The sequence below is a fragment of the Anoplopoma fimbria genome, chromosome 3 (genome assembly GCF_027596085.1).
Source record: "Anoplopoma fimbria isolate UVic2021 breed Golden Eagle Sablefish chromosome 3, Afim_UVic_2022, whole genome shotgun sequence".
Lineage (NCBI taxonomy): Eukaryota > Metazoa > Chordata > Actinopteri > Perciformes > Anoplopomatidae > Anoplopoma > Anoplopoma fimbria.
In genome coordinates, this window is record NC_072451.1 from 850979 (window position 1) to 870857 (window position 19879).

The 19879-nt window shown below is 40.4% G+C and overlaps 1 protein-coding gene across 2 annotated transcripts in view; it reads left to right on the plus strand.

Moving 5' to 3' along the window:
- The window catches only part of rasal2 (RAS protein activator like 2), a 62819-nt gene that overhangs the window by 34473 nt on the left and 8467 nt on the right, over positions 1 to 19879 (plus strand). For both annotated transcript variants that reach the window (XM_054596676.1, XM_054596675.1), the window contains exons 4-12: positions 2462 to 2568; positions 4573 to 4685; positions 9289 to 9442; positions 12403 to 12501; positions 13306 to 13860; positions 15005 to 15149; positions 16059 to 16203; positions 16420 to 16659; positions 18925 to 19126. In XM_054596676.1, coding sequence (XP_054452651.1) covers positions 2462 to 2568; positions 4573 to 4685; positions 9289 to 9442; positions 12403 to 12501; positions 13306 to 13860; positions 15005 to 15149; positions 16059 to 16203; positions 16420 to 16659; positions 18925 to 19126 — 1760 coding nt within the window. The remainder of the gene's footprint in view (positions 1 to 2461; positions 2569 to 4572; positions 4686 to 9288; positions 9443 to 12402; positions 12502 to 13305; positions 13861 to 15004; positions 15150 to 16058; positions 16204 to 16419; positions 16660 to 18924; positions 19127 to 19879) is intronic.

Consider the following 19879-nt stretch of genomic DNA (forward strand, 5'->3'; position numbering starts at 1 on the left):
GTGTGTGTGTGTGTGTGTGTGTGTGTGTGTGTCCTCTCCTCAGATGATGGGGAACAGCTGTGATCGAGGTACCGTCTCCTCCTCTTCCTCCTCCTCCTCCTCTTCCTCTCTCTCTCTCTCTCTCTCTGTGTTTCTGTCCCGTGTCATGTGACCCTCTTGTCATACCTGGCTTCCTGCGGCATGTTGAAGCTCAACTCTGAAGAAGAAAAAGCCGATGATGATGTCCGCCGCGTCCGGGACCATCATCGCTCTCCTCTTCCTCCGTTGGGGGGGTTAGCGGGGAGATTTGGGGTGGGGGGTGGGGGGTGCATGCATGAAAGTTGGTCCCCGGCTTCCTGTGCAGCGCTGCATGCATCGGTCATCACAGCGGACGCCCTGCAGCTGCAACTTGATCCAGCACAAAAAGGGCTGACTGCTGCTGCATGCTGCGTTCACTGTGGCTCCGTAAACGTGAGCTTTCATGTTTATTTTCTGTTATCATACCATTTTTTTAAAAGAGCATCATGTGGGCTGACCTCATGTGTCCGTACATCCATCCATGGAATCAGATCTTTATGAATTATGATCTGCTGATAACGACTTATTTAGCATTTAAAGCAGTGTGTAAACAGTCAATAACTTCTTTATAACACACTATAATGTCGTTATAAGCAGATATTTTAAGACGTCTTTAAGTGTTTATTCATGTGACGTTTTTGTTCACAATTAAAACTGAAGATAGTTTATGATTACGACTTCGTTACCGTCTGTTATAACCGTTTAGTCCTTGTTTATAACTGATTATACGCCATAAAAAGGAGGACGAAAACTGGTATTTAACAGAATTTATGGAAGATTGAGTTCAAGTCATCTGTTGAAGGATCGGAGAGTTTCAAAACAACAGCGTGTTGGTCCGTCCCTTAATACCGTCTGACTTCCTGTCTGTGGCTCATTGGTTCCTACTGAGGATGTACATCTTTATAGTTTTCTTTGCAAACAAACAGGTCTAAATAGTGACTTTGTCGGTGACTATTTTCCGCGGCGGATGAATCCACATTGGGTGCTCTAGTGAGTATTTGTATGTGGGATTGTTGTGTTTTAATGGAGGTCTTTTTGAGGTGTTTTTGTGAAGTGATGAGGATGGTTTGTCTTGAGCTCTTTTAGGTTTATCTTATCTTATCTTAGTTGCCACAGCTGTTTGTATAGATTATACTAATATTCACACAACCGTAGTGGATGGAAACTCTTTTTATGGGAAATTCTGCTCATTGATTTGCTAAATTTGGATGAAAACTTGTATCAGATTTTTAACTGAAACATGCCGACACCTACAAAGCTTCTCAGGCGATGGTGGAGACCAAAAACAAGCTAAAACCACTGTGAATATTGTATTTATTTATATATATATATATATATATATATATATATATATATATGTCCATAAAATCAGTTAATCTCGCTCTAAGAAACTCCAGACCTCGTTGTCAGATTCTCAGTGCTGGAGGAGTTTTTCCTCAGACAAGATGGCTGATGAGTTAGCTGGAGAGGAAGTGAGAGCTTCTATATTTAGCTTAGGAAAAAAAATCAATGAATGAGCTGGATGTGAGCCAGCTGTGAGGACGTGACCTTTGTTTACTGGAGCTGAACTGGAACCAGGACCAGTCCCCGAGCTGGAGACCAGTTAGGGAGTCTGAACTGGAACCAGGACCAGTCACTGAGACTCAGACAGACGGAGAGAGAGAGAGACAGACAGACAGTCAGACAGTCAGACAGACAGACAGATAGAGTGAAGGACAGACTGAAATACAGAGAGACTGAAAGACAGACAGACAGTCAGACAGACAGACAGACAGACAGACAGACAGATTCTCTCTAACTGGACCTCGTTGAGTTTTAATGAATACTTCTGATCTTCTTCTTCTTCTACTCTCTGTTTACTGGTAGATTACAGTCATGTGTAAAGCGTCGTCTATAAGCTCCACATGTTAAAAAGCTCCTCCACAATGTAAAAGGAAAACACGACTTCTGTCGTCCAGCTTGTTGCTCCCGGTTAGCAGGCTGGTTAGCGCTGGTCGCTAACGGGACGATCCATCAACTGGTGTCGGTAAAGCGTGGATCCACTGTGGAACCGTGCGTACTGGAACCCGGTTCTCTGAATGTTAATGTGAGAAGGTTTATGTAGGTTTGATTGAGATAAAAACAAACGAAACAAACACTTGAAGCTCGTGAATCCACGTCTCATCTTCATGTTGTCATCAGATCATTTCAGCTTTGTGCTTTCCACTTTTATTTTGAAAGGGTTTCCATTAGCGAAGCGCTTTGAACGCCGGGCCTCCGATAAATCAAACGTCCATAAATGTCATCAGCTCGTCCTCCATCCGTCTGCTTCTGATGATGATGATGATGATGATGATGATGAAGATCAGGGGGTCATGGAGGAAGAGGCTTTGGTCTGACACTCTGCGTCTCTTTGTCTCTGCAGAAGTGTCTTCGGAGCGATCTCCGAGGAGGAGGAGCATCTCCGGTCTGGGGAGTTCGGAGAAGAGCGTCGCTGTGGACAATCCCAACTCCTCGCCTTTCAAAGTGCCGGTGAGTTCACAGGTCGTACGACGTCTGACATTCAGCATCTCTCCATCTGTATAACTTCTCATGTGAAAGTCTTGAGCCATTAGGACGCAATTCAAATAATAAGAAAATAAAAGATTGTATTTTTATATTCATTACAAAATTATTAGTTTTAATGATGTATTATAATCTTAGAGCTAGTGTTAGGAAGTTAAACATCATAATTCATCTCTAATATCCATTTTATATTAATGTGGAAAAATCTCCTTCAAACTACTGGATTTATTCTAGTTCATCACCAACACTACATTTTACAGATTACATGTGAACACATCATGATAAAGTTATAATTTACCTTCATCCAATACTCATTTTCACTGAACAGAGTCTGAACGCATCATAATGTAACTGAACTGAACCTCCGTTCATTAACCGTTAGCGGTGCTGCTAACGTTACTAGCATCATAATGTAACTGAAATAGATATTAGAGATGAATTATGATGGTTAACTTCCTAACACTAGCTCTAAGATTATAATACATCATTAAAACTAACAATGACTAGATTTATTTTAATCTAGAAAAATACAATCTTTTATTTACTTATCATTTAAATTGTGGTTTTTTTGAAGAATAAAAACACTATAAATTACTATAACAAAGTAAAAGTACAACATTTAGTATATTTGATGGTTTACTGACTTCAGAGCGTTGAAATGATTTTTAGGACGGTGACAAAAATAAATATTGTGGATCCTTGTAGACCAGCTGCTATAATCAAACAACGAAGGGATCTGTTTCTGATAATATGGATCATCAATGATCAATAATTATCAGTGGCAAAAAAGCTAAAAAAACTGAAATGTCCTCAGTGAGCGCTGCAGTTACCTGCGTTCCATTTGTGTTCATCTTCTTTGCAAATTTCCCCGCTGCGGGACTAATAAAGGATTATCTTATCTTATCTTATCTTCATCTTCGTCCTCATCGTTCCCGTCGTTCTCCTGAACGCCTCACGACGCCGCTCAGGAGAATCAGAGCGTTGGAGTCGGAGCTTCACAGAGTCGGAGTATTTTTAGTCCTCGTCACACTTCACAGAGTGTCTTCATACGGTAGATACAGGCGGAGAGAGGTGCATGCTGGGAAACGGTGCAGCCCAGAGGTCAGAGGTGAAGCAGTGAGGGGGATCGAAAATAAACACGTCCACGTGGATCAATAGCAGTGATCAGAGGGGTCTTTATTCAGATGCATTAGTGTGTGTGTGTGTGTGTGTGTGTGTGTGTGTGTGTGTGTGTGTGTGTGTGTGTGTGTTGTGTGTGTGTGTGTGTGTGTGTGTGTGTGTAGGTGTGTTTTTGATATTAATATCTCAGGAATTGAGGCCGCTCACTTTCTCTGCTCTGCATGGGGCTTTTTTTTTATATTGTCACGGAGGATCTGATAGGTGGAGATCAGAGACTGATCAGCTGAGTCATGTGACCGTCACACACACACACACACACACACACACACACACACACACACACACACTCAGAGCGATGACTCATGCTCAATACGTTTCTTCATCTATTGATCCTGAACCGGATGTTTCTGATTTATCGATTCATTGTCATCGTCTCACATTTGAGAACGTAGAAACTATTCTCTCGATTAATCGATTAGTTGTTTGGTCAATAAAATATCGTGTCTCAAGACGTCCTCAAATGTTTTGACTTCAACTCAAAGAAATCAGTTTACTGTCGCAGAGGAGAAAAAGAACATTTAACGAGCGGGAATCAAAGAATTTAGACTTTATTTATTTAAAAAAATTACTCAAATCGATTAATTGATTAACAAAATAGTTATGATTAGTTTAGTAGTTTATGTTTATGGTTAGGTTAGGTTTAGGTTTATTGTGTTTTGATTAGAAATGGTTTGTCACTTCCTGTTTACTGTTTACGTTCAGAAAACCATCAGCTATATTCCTCTGAACTCCACTGGGTGATTGTTGGTCTCCAGAAGATGAACCCTAATCCTGACCTTCTTCCTTCCTCAGGGGTTCTTCAGTAAACGTCTCAAAGGCTCCATCAAGAGGACCAAGAGTCAGACCAAACTGGACAGAAACACCAGCTTCAGGCTGCCGTCGCTGAGGCCCGCCGACACCGACAGGTGACCTTTGTTTCTTCTTCTGGAGACGATGTCATGTGATGATGAGCAGACGACAGCCAATCAAAGAGAGGAACATGTGACCAGACAGACAGGCTGTCTTCTTTCTTCTTCTTCTTCTTCTTCGGACTTAGTCTTCTTCTTCTTCTTCTTCTTCTTCTTCTTCTTCTTCTTCTTCTTCTTCTTCTTCTTCTTCTTTTCTTCTTTTTTTTCTTCTTCTTCTACTTTTCTTCTTCTTCTTCTTCTTCTTCTTCTTCTTCTTCTTCTTCTTCTTCTTCTTCTTCTTCTTCTTTCTTCTTCTTCTTCTTTTCTTCTTCTTCTTCTTCTTTCTTCTTCTACTTTTCTTCTTCTTTTCTTCTTCTTCTCCTCCTTCTTCTACTTCTTCTCTCTTCTTCATCCTCCTCTCCTCCTCCTCCTCTTCCTCCTCCATTAGCCCTCACAGTTTTCCCAGCAGTAACAGCTCTGGTTTTACTGGCAGGCCGTCTCTCTCTCTCTCTCTCTCTCTCTCTCTCTCTCTCTCTCTCTCTCTCTCTCTCTCTCTCTCTCTCTCTCTCTCTCGTTGCTCACTCATCCTTCTTGCTGATGCTTTTTGTTTGTTCTGATTACTTGTGTTTGTGTGTTATTACAGTATTTACGACTAAAGCGCATTATGAACTGAAATGACAGGAGCCTGAAGGTGACACATTATTACGCAACTTTATTTATTGTTTTTAATCTTCATGTTATTCTTCACAGAACAGAACAAGTGACCCAAACAATGGTATCAATTTAAAGTAAAGAATACCAATATAAAATAAATGCCTAAATAAATAGGAAAATCTAAATGGAAAAGATTAAAAGACAAAAGGACAAAATCCATAAATCCATATATAAAAGATAAAAATGGAAAAGAAACATAGATAAATGTAGAAAAAGAGGAAACGGAATAAAGAAAAGTAAAATTAATAAATGGAAAAATAAATCATGATAAAAACAGATAAATAAGTAGAGAAAAAATGTAAAGTAGAAAATTAAATAGATAAATAAATAAATAGGAAAAATTGAAAAATAACAATTGAATGAATGAATGAATGCATGACGTTATTACATAATCTGGAGGTTACATAACTTTTAAGCCTTTATTATTTCAGTATAGTATATATATTTTAGACATAACAATAATAATATTTTAATAAGAGAACATTATTATTATGATTAGTAACAGTATTATTATAACATTATTATTATAATGAACGATGAACCGCTGCATCTGTACATGTGTGCAGTTTAAAGATGCAGAGTGTGTGGCTTTGTAGTCGACAGAATGTCAGCCAGCTGGACAGGAGGATAATGCTGCACACACACACACACACACACACACACACACACACACACACACACACACACACACACACACACACACACACACACACACACACACACACACTCAGCCTCTCTCATCAGTCAGCTCTGAGCTCTAACTCCTGATGGACGGTTCGTCTTCTCTCCTCCGGAGAACTCGGCTCTCTAAAACTCTGAGGTTCAGGTAGGAGTGTGTGTGTGTGTGTGTGTGTGTGTGTGTGTGTGTGTGTGTGTGTGTGTGTGTGTGTGTGTGTGTGTGTGTGTGTGTGTGTGTGTGTGTGTGTGTGTGTGTGTGTGTGTGTGTGTGTGTGTGTGTGTGTCTTCCACACTAGTGATGGGTATCATTAGGATTCTTTAAATAATATTGCTTTTACCAATACTGCTTATTGGTTTGGTTCCTTATCAATACTCTTATCGGTTCTTTTTGATTATTCTGTGAGAAGAAAAGACAATTGTTGAAGAAAATAACAATTTCTTTATTTTTCTTGTTTGTAAACTAATAGTCTTTCTTGAGCAGAAGAACAACACAAGAAGTTCCTAAATCTTTAAAACTCATTCTCAGCTGATCAGTGATCTCAGTGATGATCTTTGATTGATCATCCTGTAGTTCTGATCAGACTAACGTTACCTGATCTCCAATCAGTAGAACACTGGTCATTACTGCAGACTGATGTTCTGCTTGTTGTCCAGATGTTGAGATGAACTGCTGCTGGTTCCTCCTGAACTAGTGAGGGTTCTATTGAGCGTTCTCAGAGTCTACTGGAGGAACGTGTTCCCGTTAAAACTGTTACCTGGTTGTTTCATGATCGGTTCTCAGAATCAATATGAGGCAGAAGTTCTCCAGAATCCAGAGAGGATCAGGACCGATTCAGAGCAGCAGGTGTTTCAGTTAAATGAGTGACCGTGTTAACTGGTGACTGGTGACTTTTTAGTCCGTCTTCATCTTGGTTTTTTTGCAACCAGTCAACAGGAAGTGACCATATATGGACTGAGGAGGAGTGACGTAGAGACGCCGTATACGTCTCTGGTGTCGACCTGTCAATCAGTGTGTAGCCCCGCCCTACAGCATCCCCTGCTTTATGGTCTGTTTGACTCTAAATGGAGCATCATTTACTAAATGAACATCATGCTGTATTGAAGAAGACTTGAAACTAGAGATTGAGACCATAAACTCATGTTTACAATGTTTACTGAGGGAATAAATCAAGAGAGAAGTAGAGTCATTTTCTCATAGAGTTCTATACAACCAGAGGAGTCGCCCCCTGGTGGACAGCAGAGAGAATGCAGCTTTAACACAGGAAGCTTTGGACTCACTTTTTCATAAAGTGGAGGTTGTCGTCTGTAAGCGAGCACCAGAGTCACCAGTTAACACGGTCACTGGTTAAACAGAAACACTGGTGATGTTCTGGCTGAAGCACTGGACTGCTCAAACCTCTGAGTCTCTTCATGGTGTTTGACGATGTGTTCATGAACACAGATAACAGAGTGGATCTTTTAGTTAATACATGTTTATATCTGGACATGAGTTATATTATTATTACTTTGTTTAGGTTTTATTCTCCACATTTGGTGGTTAAAGCTGTCTGCACTCCTCAGTTTTAATAATAATAATACACATTATATACGTTAGGTGCTAGTGTCAGTTTGTTAGGAACAAAGTATGCTAAAAATGTAAAGAAGAAGTGTGTGTGTGTGTGTGTGTGTGTGTGTGTGTGTGTGTGTGTGTGTGTGTGTGTGTGTGTGTGTGTGTGTGTGTGTGTGTGTGTGTGTGTGTGTGTGTGTGTGTGTGGTCAGTCAGTCAGTGCTTCCTCCTCTTCCTCTGACAGCAGAGGATCAGGTTTCCATCATAATGCAGGAGACCAGCCCTTCCTGTGTGTGTGTTTTCATACTGCTGTGTGTTGTCTGATGGAGCGTTGAGGTCACATGATCAAATGGGTTTCAACAAACTCCGCCTTTTTAACTGAAGGATTAAAAAACGCTCATCCAGAAACAACAAGAAGCTGAAATCTGAGTCAAACTGGAAAAACACAAACGTAGCATCAGTAGAGCTGCAGCGGATCAGAAACCCAGGACAACATGGATTAATGACACAGTTTAACGTTAACCATCACAGTGTAAATAAAGTTTTACTGATGCCGAACGCTTACTGACGATGATCCATCATCGAACATTCATCCGTTCGTTAGCTGCACTGATCAGGGATCAGATCTGATCAGTGAATCCAGTTCTGTTTCAGTCTGACAGTCAGAGGTTTGGAGCTGGTCCTCCTCTTCCTCCTCTTCCTCCTCTTCCTCCTCTTCCTCTCTTCCTCCTCTTCCTCCTCAGGTTTCAAACCTCCTCTCTGAACTTCATATTAAGAAGTGAAACTCTGTGAATAAAGGGGCATAAAAAGGAAAATACTCAAGTAAAGTACGAGTACCTCAAAACTGTACTTCAGTACGGTACTTGAGTAAATGTACTTAGTTACTTCCCAACACTGGATCTGTATTTACAGTCGCCATGGAAACCAGTCTGATGTTGTCATTAGCGTTGATCTCAACCCAGTAATCCGGGTTTACGTAACTCAATCCAACACAGCAGGAGGATTACACACACACACACACACACACACACACACACACACACACACACACACACACACACACACACACACAGAACAAGTACTTAGATAGCGTGTGTAAAATAAGTAAAACTACTATGTAATGATACTCAATCATTACTGAAGTAAAAGTACAACAGTGTTATGAACAAAGTTCCGTTGACCTCCGTCAGCTCCATCTGTGTCTCTCCTCCCCTGAGTCTGTAGTTAAACACCTGCCTTGCTCCTCGCCGCGTCACGCTCGGCTGCCTAGCGCCCGTCCGCTGTGGGAGAGGCTGTTGTCATGGGAACGCTCCCGGAGGAGGAGGAGGAGGAGGAAGAGGAGGGGGGATTTGTTCCCGTCCCAGGACCGTGTGTTTACTGCCTGTCAGACTACAGGGAGGCTGTCGGCGGGCGGAGGGTCGAGGTGGGAGGACGGTGGGAGTAAAGGGGGAGACGAGTGGGAGGAGGAGGAGGAGGAGGAGGAGGAGGAGGAGGAGGAGGGATGCTCTGGGGAGCTCCTCTCACCTGGCTCTGTGGTTGTTTCTCGTAGGTTTTGTCGCCGTCTGTAAACTCTGCGTTGCTCTCGGAGGCGTCGCTTTTATTCTCACTTTCACTCCGTTTGTTTCCGTTTGTTTCCGTTTGATTTTGTTTCGTTTGTTTTACGGTTCTCCTCTCGTCCTCCAGATCCCGCGGACTCCCCAAGCTGAGGGAGTCGACCTCCCATGAGTCTCTGCTGAGCCCCGGCAGCGCGGTGGAGGCTCTGGACCTGAGCATGGAGGAGGACGTGTTCATCAAGCCGCTGCACAGCAGCATCCTGGGACAGGAGTTCTGCTTCGAGGTGAGGACGACACACATATACATACATATACATATATATATATATATACACATATACATACATATACATATATATATATATATACACATATACATACATATACATATATATATATATATATATATATATATATATATACATATATACATATATATATATATATATATATATATATATATATACACATATACATATATATATATATATATATATATATATACATATACATACATATACATATATATATATATATATATACACATATACATATATATACATATATATATATATATATATATATATATATATATATATACATATATATATATATATACATATATATATATATATATATATATATACATATATATATATATATATATATATATATATATATATATATATATACACATATACATATATATATATATATATATATATATATATATATATATACATATACATATATATACATATACATATATATATACATATATATATATATATATATATATATATATTTATACATACATATACATATATATATATATACACATATATATATATATATATATATACATATATATATATATATATACATATACATATATATATACACATATACATACATATACATATATATATATATATACATACATATATACATATATATATATATATATATATATATATATTTATACATACATATACATATATATATATATACACATATACATACATATATATATATATATATATATATATATACATACATATATATATATATATATATATATATATATATATATATATATATATATATACATATATAAATATAACTTAATATCATAACTGTGTTTACATTAGTTTATAATCACCACAGCAGCAGGTCCTCCTCACTGAGTCCTAAAGGTTCCTACAGAAGCCCAGAAGGGACAAACCAAACCCTCTAGAGAGACTTCACGTTGTTACGTTCCCTGCAGGCCACCGTAGTTATTATGGTCTGGATGCACTCTGAGACGTTACCACCAGTGTTTGGCAGGATACTCAGGAACGTTACTGTTTACTTGTTACTGCTTTTAAGAGTAATATAACTTTACTTATTACTAGAAGTACGACGGATCATAAAGCTCACGCTTTGGATCAAATCAGCACAAAAGAAAACAGAAGTTTTAGAAATCAACAATCAGTTATTTGTGACGCTGATATCATCGATGAACATTGGTGATCCATATCAGCAGATCCTTTTATTGTTTTTCATGTCATTATTAGTTTTAATGATGTATTATAATCTTAGAGCTCGTGTTAGGAAGTTAAACATCATAATTCATCTCTAACATCTATTTTATATTAATGTGAAAACATCTCCTTCAAGCTACTGGATTTGTTCTAGTTTATCACCAACACTACATTTTACAGATTACATTGAACACATCATGATCACGTTATAATTTACCTTCAACCAATACTCATTTTCACTGAACGGAGCCTGAACGCATCACAATGTAACTGAACTGAACCTCTGAGAGTTCGTAATAACAGTTCTCCTGCTGATCCGCGTTCACCTCCTCTCAGCTGTTCATGATGAACCTTGTGTTTGGTTTTTCTATTATTCAACTTTCATCTGAGGGTGTAAAATATTAAAGTGAGGAATGCATCCTGTTTTTCTTGTAACGCAGCGATTCTTGTAATAATAACTTTAATATGATTACTGTTTTTGGAGATTTTAATCCCTTAAACTACAGGGAATAAAGTATAATATGAGCATAATATAATATTTTGAACTACAAATAATAGTAATTAGATTATTTTATGTAACCAAATATATAATGTGTGTTTCAAATCAATAAAAGTTCAGTTATGTACATGTTTACTGTCCTCTGTCTCACCTGTCCTCTGTCTCACCTCTCACCTGTCTCTCTCTGTCTCACTGTCTCCTCTCTGTCTCACCTGTCATCTCTGTCTCACCTCTCCTCTCTGTCTCACCTCTCCTCTCTGTCTCACCTGTCCTCTGTCTCACCTCTCATCTCTGTCTCACCTCTCCTCTCTGTCTCACCTGTCCTCTCTGTCTCACCCTCTGTCTCACCTCACCTGTCTCTGTCTCACCTGTCCTCTGTCTCACCTCTCCTCCTCTGTCTCACCTGTCCTCTGTCTCACCTCCTCTGTCTCACCTCCTGTCTCACCTCACCTGTCCTCTCTGTCTCACCTGTCCTCTCTGTCTCACCTGTCCTCTCTGTCTCACCTGTCTCACCTGTCTCACCTGTCCTCTGTCTCACCTGTCTCACCTGTCCTCTGTCTCACCTGTCCTCTGTCTCACCTGTCCTCTGTCTCACCTGTCCTCTGTCTCACCTCTCCTCTCTGTCTCACCTCTCCTCTCTGTCTCACCTGTCCTCTGTCTCACCTGTCCTCTGTCTCACCTGTCCTCTCTCACCTGTCCTCTCCTCTGTCTCACCTGTCCTCTGTCTCACCTGTCCTCTCTGTCTCACCTGTCCTCTCTGTCTCACCTGTCTCCTCTCTGTCTCACCTGTCCTCTCTGTCTCTGTCTCACCTGTCCTCTCTGTCTCACCTGTCCTCTCACCTGTCCTCTGTCTCACCTCTCTCACCTGTCCTCTCTGTCTCACCTCTGTCTCACCTGTCCTCTCTGTCTCACCTCTCTCTCTGTCTCACCTGTCCTCTGTCCTCTGTCTCACCTGTCCTCTCTGTCTCACCTGTCCTCTCTGTCTCACCTGTCCTCTCTCCTCTGTCTCACCTGTCCTCTCTGTCTCACCTGTCCTCTGTCTCACCTGTCCTCTGTCTCACCTGTCTCTGTCTCACCTGTCCTGTCCTCTCACCTGTCCTCTCTGTCTCACCTGTCCTCTGTCTCACCTGTCCTCTCTGTCTCACCTGTCCTCTCTGTCTCACCTGTCCTCTGTCTCACCTGTCCTCTCTGTCTCACCTGTCCTCTCTGTCTCTCCTGTCAGGTGACGTACTCAGGAGGCAGCAAATGTTTCAGCTGCTCTTCGTCCTCGGAGAGAGACAAGTGGATGGAGAACCTGAGGAGGACCGTTCAGCCCAACAAGGTGAGACATTAAGGCTCAGGTGGACCTTTCATCAAACCGCCAGAGAAAACCCTGGAACTTCAAATATCAGTTATAAGTAGAGGTTTTTAATTTTCTGTCTCTAATGCTTTGTTCACACAAATCAAGACGCATATTTTTTGCACGACTAGATAACAAATGTGAATAATGCGATAAGTAGTATATAAGTACAGAGACCAGAAACTGTATAAATACATGTGTATAAACCAGACGGTCTGTAGTAGAAACAATGGAACAACGCTGGTGTATTTACGTCTATATGAAGTTATTTTGAGTGTTGATATAGCAGCTACAATGTTAGCATAGCTTAGCACCAATCAATCCAAAATCCATTCAGAAAACAAGCATTTTAAAAGTTGTTTGCTTGCCGTCTTGTGGAGAAAACTAACAAAACATGAATTTAGACTAAAACTGTCGTTATTTCGGCATCTTTTTTATCCGTTTGTTCCAATTAAATCACAGCAAAATAATTAGTGGCATGGTTGATGACGGTTTCCATGGAGACAGGCCACTCCTCCTCACGGCATGTATAGCGCTCGTATTTTACTGAATATTGGAGGATAACGATCGTCAGTAAAACTTTATTTACCTCTTTGATGGTTAACGATAAACTGTGGCGTTAATCCGTGTTGAACCGTGAGGAGGATCAGTACTGATCAGGGATCAATAGTCCTTTACACCACCAGTTAAAATGCAGAAAGTTGAATCAAACCGAGAATTCATGAATCAATATTTCTTCTTTACGTGGTTTTTAGATATTTCAACCGTCGTTGTTTGTGTTTCCAGGACAACTGTCGGCGGGCGGAGAACCTGCTGCGTCTGTGGATCATCGAGGCCAAAGACCTGCCGCCCAAGAAGAAGTACTTCTGCGAGCTGTGTCTGGACGACGTCCTGTACGCCCGGACCACCAGCAAGACCCGCCACGACAGCCTGTTCTGGGGCGAGCACTTTGACTTCTCCAGCCTGCCGCCCACGCACAGCGTCACCGTGCACATCTACCGCGACCTGGACAAGAAGAAGAAGAAGGACAAGAACAACTACGTGGGCCTGGTGAACATCCCGGTGTCCGGCGTGACGGGCCGGCAGTTTGTGGAGAAGTGGTACCCGGTCAGCACGCCCACCACCAGCAAGGCCAAGGGAGGGGGGCCGTCGATCCGCATCAAGTCCCGCTTCCAGACCATCTCCATCCTGCCCATGGAGCAGTACAAGGAGTTCGCCGAGTTCGTCACCAACAACTACGCCATGCTGTGCTCGGTGCTGGAGCCCGTCATCAGCGTCAAGAACAAGGAGGAGATGGCCTGCGCTCTGGTCCACATCCTGCAGAGCACCGGGAGGGCAAAGGTCAGGGGGCCACCGGCCAATCAGGAACCTGCTCGTAAAACTCTGTTTCATGTTCAGCTCTCTCGTGTCTGTGCGGTAAATATGAAGCTGCAGTTAGCTTAGCTTAGCACAAAGACTGGAAACGGGGGGAAACTGCTAGCCTGGCTCTGTCCAAAGGTAAAAAAAAAGAAAAAGAAAACGATCTTCATATTTACCGTTCGGACACAAGAGTGGGATCCATGTTCTCTTCCAACTATCAGCCAGAGAACCAGAACGCTGTTCCTTTAAAATATCATTTGATGCATTTAAAAATATATTTCCTTGGCATTGTTGTGGCCAAAAGTATGTGGACAGGTGGGATTTTACCCAAAGCTTGTAGCTAAAGATATTCAGTGATCAATTTATTAATATTTGAATTCACAAAATACTCTATATACACTATTTTGTTCAATAGTTCATGAGGTGCACATTAAACGATGCCCCAGCTGCAATAAATCCACCTGTACAGCACCAGTCAAAAGTTTGGACACACCTTCTCATTCAATGGTTTGTCTTTATTTTTATTTTTATTTTTATTTCGTTCTACATTGTAGATTAATATTGAAGACATCCAAACTATGAAGGAACACATATGGAATTATGTGGTAAACAAACAAATGCTCAACAAACCAGAATATGTTTTATATTTTAGATTCTTCAAAGTAGTTGAATGAGAAGGTGTGTCCAAACGTTTGACTGGTACTGTACATAATAATGTAATAAATCTGAACTTCTCAGAAAGCAGTGATGTCGTCACTGTGGATGAAGCGCCACACTGCGTCTGTAGTGGTTGCTGTCCGATCGATCGGTGCTGAAGAGTTGCATCGTTTACGTCATTTCATAAATAATATTGGAGAAGTTGACTAATGTTGGTGCAGTTGTGCTCCCGGATCTTTTAATAACGTGTGTTCATGTCGCACACATGCACAAATATATCGGCGAAAAAACTAAACAGAAATTCATCCGTTCGTCCGATTGTCCCTCCTTGTCTCCTGTCAACCGATCTGTGATGTCATCCATAGCAACAGGGTGGCCCCGCCTCCTCTCATATCTCGGTATTAGTGGATAAGATACGACTTTACTGTGTGGCTCTGCTCACAGTCTGCTCTTCCTCCCGTTGGTTCAGGACTTCCTGACGGACCTGGTGATGTCGGAGGTGGACCGCTGTGCCGACCACGACGTCCTGATCTTCAGAGAGAACACGCTGGCAACCAAAGCCATCGAAGAATATCTGAAGCTGGTGGGACAGAAATACCTGCACGACGCACTCGGTGAGTCTCAGCACACAACTTTTAACGAACTAAATGTTCATTTATGAAGAATAATTGATTTCCTAGAATATGTGACCCTTATCAATAAAGTGTTCTTGGCTTTAGTGTAATTATCTCCAGAGAATCATTCAAACATGACGTGATGTTTATTTTCAGATAAATCTGCATGCGGCTTGTCAGCTGCATGGCGTCGATCCTGACTCAGATTTGAAGTCTCTTGTTTTTGTGGAGAGCTGAAGGCTTAAATTAGAGCACATTGTGTCTTTACTCTGCTGCATCATCTTCTTCATCCTCCTCCTCCTCATCGTCATCCCGCTCACTTTAAATGTTCTGAAACATTTCAGAGACGCAACAAAAACAGATCAGAAACTGTCACCGACCCCAGGAGCCCTGCTGTCATCACGAACGCAGCACTTCAGCTTCAGAACTCTATTTTCAGTCAGACAGAGTTAAAAAAAAAAAACTAAAATATCTCCGCCCTAATTAATCTATTTATTTATAGGTTCACATCTGAAGATGTATAATAACTTCCTGCTGTGTGTCCTCTGCAGGTCTCGTCTATTGAGGTATTTTATTTTGACGGTTCTTATTGTTCATGTTCAGCTGCTGCGGTATTTTCAGCTGACGTTGAACAAAATATTCACCTGAGCTTCATGTCTCGTTAAAGCTTAACGAGCTGTCAAAGTGTAGAAACTGCTTCAGTGTTCAAGAGAATCAGGAAGTCTGTAAACTAATGAACGGGAGACGGAGATATGAAGTAGTTCATTCAATTAATAACACTGTGTGTGTGTGTGTGTGTGTGTGTGTGTGTGTGTGTGTGTGTGTGTGTGTGTGTGTGTGTGTGTGTGTGTGTGTGTGTGTGTGTGTGTGTGTGTGTGTGTGTGTGTGTGTGTGTGTGTGTGTGTCCAGGTGAGTTCATCAAAGCTCTCTACGAGTCGGATGAGAACTGTGAGGTCGATCCCAGTCGGTGCTCCAGTGGTGAACTGGCCGAACACCAGAGTAACCTGAAGATGTGCTGCGAGCTGGCTTTCTGCAAGATCATCAACTCCTACTGGTACGACTGTGGTCCCAGTACACGCTCACATTCACACCTGTAGTCCCAGTACACGCTCACATTCACACCTGTAGTCCCAGTACACGCTCACATTCACACCTGTAGTCCCAGTACACGCTCACATTCACACCTGTAGTCCCAGTACACGCTCACATTCACACCTGTAGTCCCAGTACACGCTCACATTCACACCTGTAGTCCTTCCTGTCTTCACAGTGTGTTTCCTCGGGAGCTGAAGGAGGTGTTTGCGTCGTGGAAGCAGCAGTGCGTCGCCCGCGGCCATCAGCAGGACATCAGTAAGCGTCTGATCAGCGCCTCGCTGTTCCTGCGCTTCCTGTGCCCCGCCATCATGTCGCCATCGCTCTTCAACCTGATGCAGGAATATCCAGACGACCGGACGTCCCGGACGCTCACGCTCATCGCTAAGGTCATCCAGAACCTCGCCAACTTCACCAAGTGAGTGTCTCCAGCAGCCCAACGCTCTGATACGATGCGATCACAAAACTTAAGTCCCGCTTTGATATTATCACAATATATTATCACGATACTTAAGTCAGAATACAATATTATCACATTATGGTATTAGCACAATATGGTATTATCACGATATGATATTATCACAATATGATATTATCACGATATGGTATTATCACGATATAATATTATCACGATATGATATCACAATCTTAGGTCAGAATACAATATTATCACGATATGGTATTATCACGATATATTATCACGATATATTATCACAATATGATATTATCACAATATGATATTATCACAATATGATATTATGATATTATCACGATATATTATCACGATATATTATCATGACATTATCACGATATATTATCAAGATACTTAAGTCAATGAACAATATTATCACGATACTTAAGTCAGAATGCAATATTATCACGATATATTATCACGATATGGTATTATCGCGATATGATATTATCACGATATTAAATTATCACAATATGATATTATCACGATATGATATTATCACGGTATGATATTATCACGATATGATATTATCACGATATGATATTATCACGATATTAAATTATCACAATATGATATTATCACGATATGGTATTATCACAATATGATATCACAATCTTAGGTCAGAATACAATATTATCACGATATGGTATTATCACGATATGGTATTATCACGATATGATATTATCACGATATATTATCACAATATGATATTATGATATTATCACAATATGATATTATCACGATATGATATTATCACAATATGATATTATCACGATATGATATTATCACGATATTATCACGATATATTATCAAGATACTTAAATCAATGAACAATATTATCACGATACTTAAGTCAGAATACAATATTATCACGATATGATATTATTGAGTTACTTAAGTCAAAATACAATATTATCACAATATATTATCACGATATGATATTATCACAATACTTAACTCAAGAAACAATATTATCACGATAATTTAGTTACAATCAGATATTATCACGATACTTTAGTTACAATACAATATTATCACGATGCTTAAGTCATGATACAATATTACCACAAAGCAATATTTTGAAGATACGATGTTATGACGATAAAATATTATGACGGTACCTAAGTTCTGGTTCGATATTATCACAATACTTAAGACAGGATACAATATTATGACGAAACAATGTAATCACGACATGGCATTATCACGATACAATGTTATTACAATACCTTAGTCACGATACGATATTATCACAATATGACATTATCATGATACCATATTGTCATGATACTTAAGTCATAATCAAATATTATCACAATACCTAGGTCACTATATAATGCTTAAGTCACGATACATTATTATCACTGTACTTAAGTCACAATATGATATAAAGATACTTAACACAATATGATATTATTGCTTTATGCTGAGTTGAGTCATGCCATATCAAACATCGCAATATATTGCGATTTACTACTGCAAATGATGCAGTTTGTCAACATCTGTTTTATTTAATAAGATAAAGTTTCCCCTCGGTTCATCTCTCTTCAGTTCACTTCAAAAAGGCCAATATGCTCAAATATTTATTATCATCATCATCAACTATTTCCTTTTACTTTGTATAAGTCATCCACAGTGGTGATTTGCATAAAAACACACAAATTCAAATGATTAGGAAGTAAAAGATTGTATTTTTATTAGTAAATAAATCTTGTCATTAGCAGTTAATAATCAGTGTGAACGCACAGAAGAGGGTGTAATGAGACAGAGCACTAGATCTAACCACATGACAGGCTTCATAAAACAGGAGATTATGGGATGCATGTGGGAGTTCATCTGGAGATGACAACATGACAACACCAGGTAGGTGTTGTCATGTTGGTGTTGTTTTCAGGTAAGATCACTGGAGACATTTGTCACATCCGGGTCAACTTTGGACGCTGTGAAGTGATTTTAATCGGATGAGTTGAATCCCATGCTTCCTGCTGTCAGTGAGGTCTAATCCTCTGAGTTCCAGAGGTTCAAGCAGAAAATGTGACCTCTCAGGAAGATCTAAAAAATATCTGAAAACATTAAAAAAAGAGCGGTTTGTGAGAGGTGTAAGATCGTTGGTTATTTTTAAACGTGGTGTTTTTCTCACTCTGATGTTCGTGTGTGTCGGATGTTGCAAATGAATCCACACGGCTTAATATGTTTATGTGTCGTCCGCAGGTTTGGAAACAAAGAGGAGTACATGGCCTTCATGAACGACTTCCTGGAGCACGAGTGGGCGGGGATGATGCGTTTCCTGTCGGAGATCTCAAACCCGGAGACGCTGTCCAACACGCCGGGCTTCGAGGGCTACATCGACCTCGGCCGCGAGCTGTCCGTCCTGCACGCTCTGCTGTGGGAGGTCGTCTCTCAGCTGGACAAGGTACCGCGTGCGTATGTGTGTGCGTGCGTGTGTGTGTGTGTGAGTGCAGTGATGACTTACACAGGTTTTTATTAATATTCATTCTTTTTAAAACGATTAAACTAGGACTAAAACCAGCTGTTCCCTTTAGAGAAAGACTGAGAGATGATTGAAGCTAACTGATGACTCCCGTTTGGAGAGAAACGACGAAAGCGTCAGTAAAACAACAAATAAACGACTTTCCTTTTTTGAAATCCCCCACGACAACTCGGGTGTTTAGGTTTTCCCCCAGCACTTAAACGCAACATGCATTTGTGGATCCCAGACAGCTGAAAGACTCCACAAACACAATCTGTGCTAATAAACACATGACACATTTCTATGCTATAGATGCATTGCAAGCCTCTGTCTTGGTTACCATGGTGTCGACCTGTCAATCAGTGTGTAGCCCCGCCCTAAAGCATCCCCTGCTTTATGGTCTGTTTGACTCTAAATGGAGCATCATTTACTAAATGAACATCATGCTGTATTGAAGAAGACTTGAAACTAGAGATTGAGACCATAAACTCATGTTTACAATGTTTACTGAGGGAATCAATCAAGAGAGAAGTAGAGTCATTTTCTCATAGACTTCTATACAACCAGAGGAGTCGCCCCCTGATGGACAGCAGAGAGAATGCAGCTTTAACACATGAAGCTTTAAAGAACCAGAGGTTACGTCCAATTCTTTGATACAGTCAAAACATCAGTCAGACTGATTGGTGTGTCTATTGA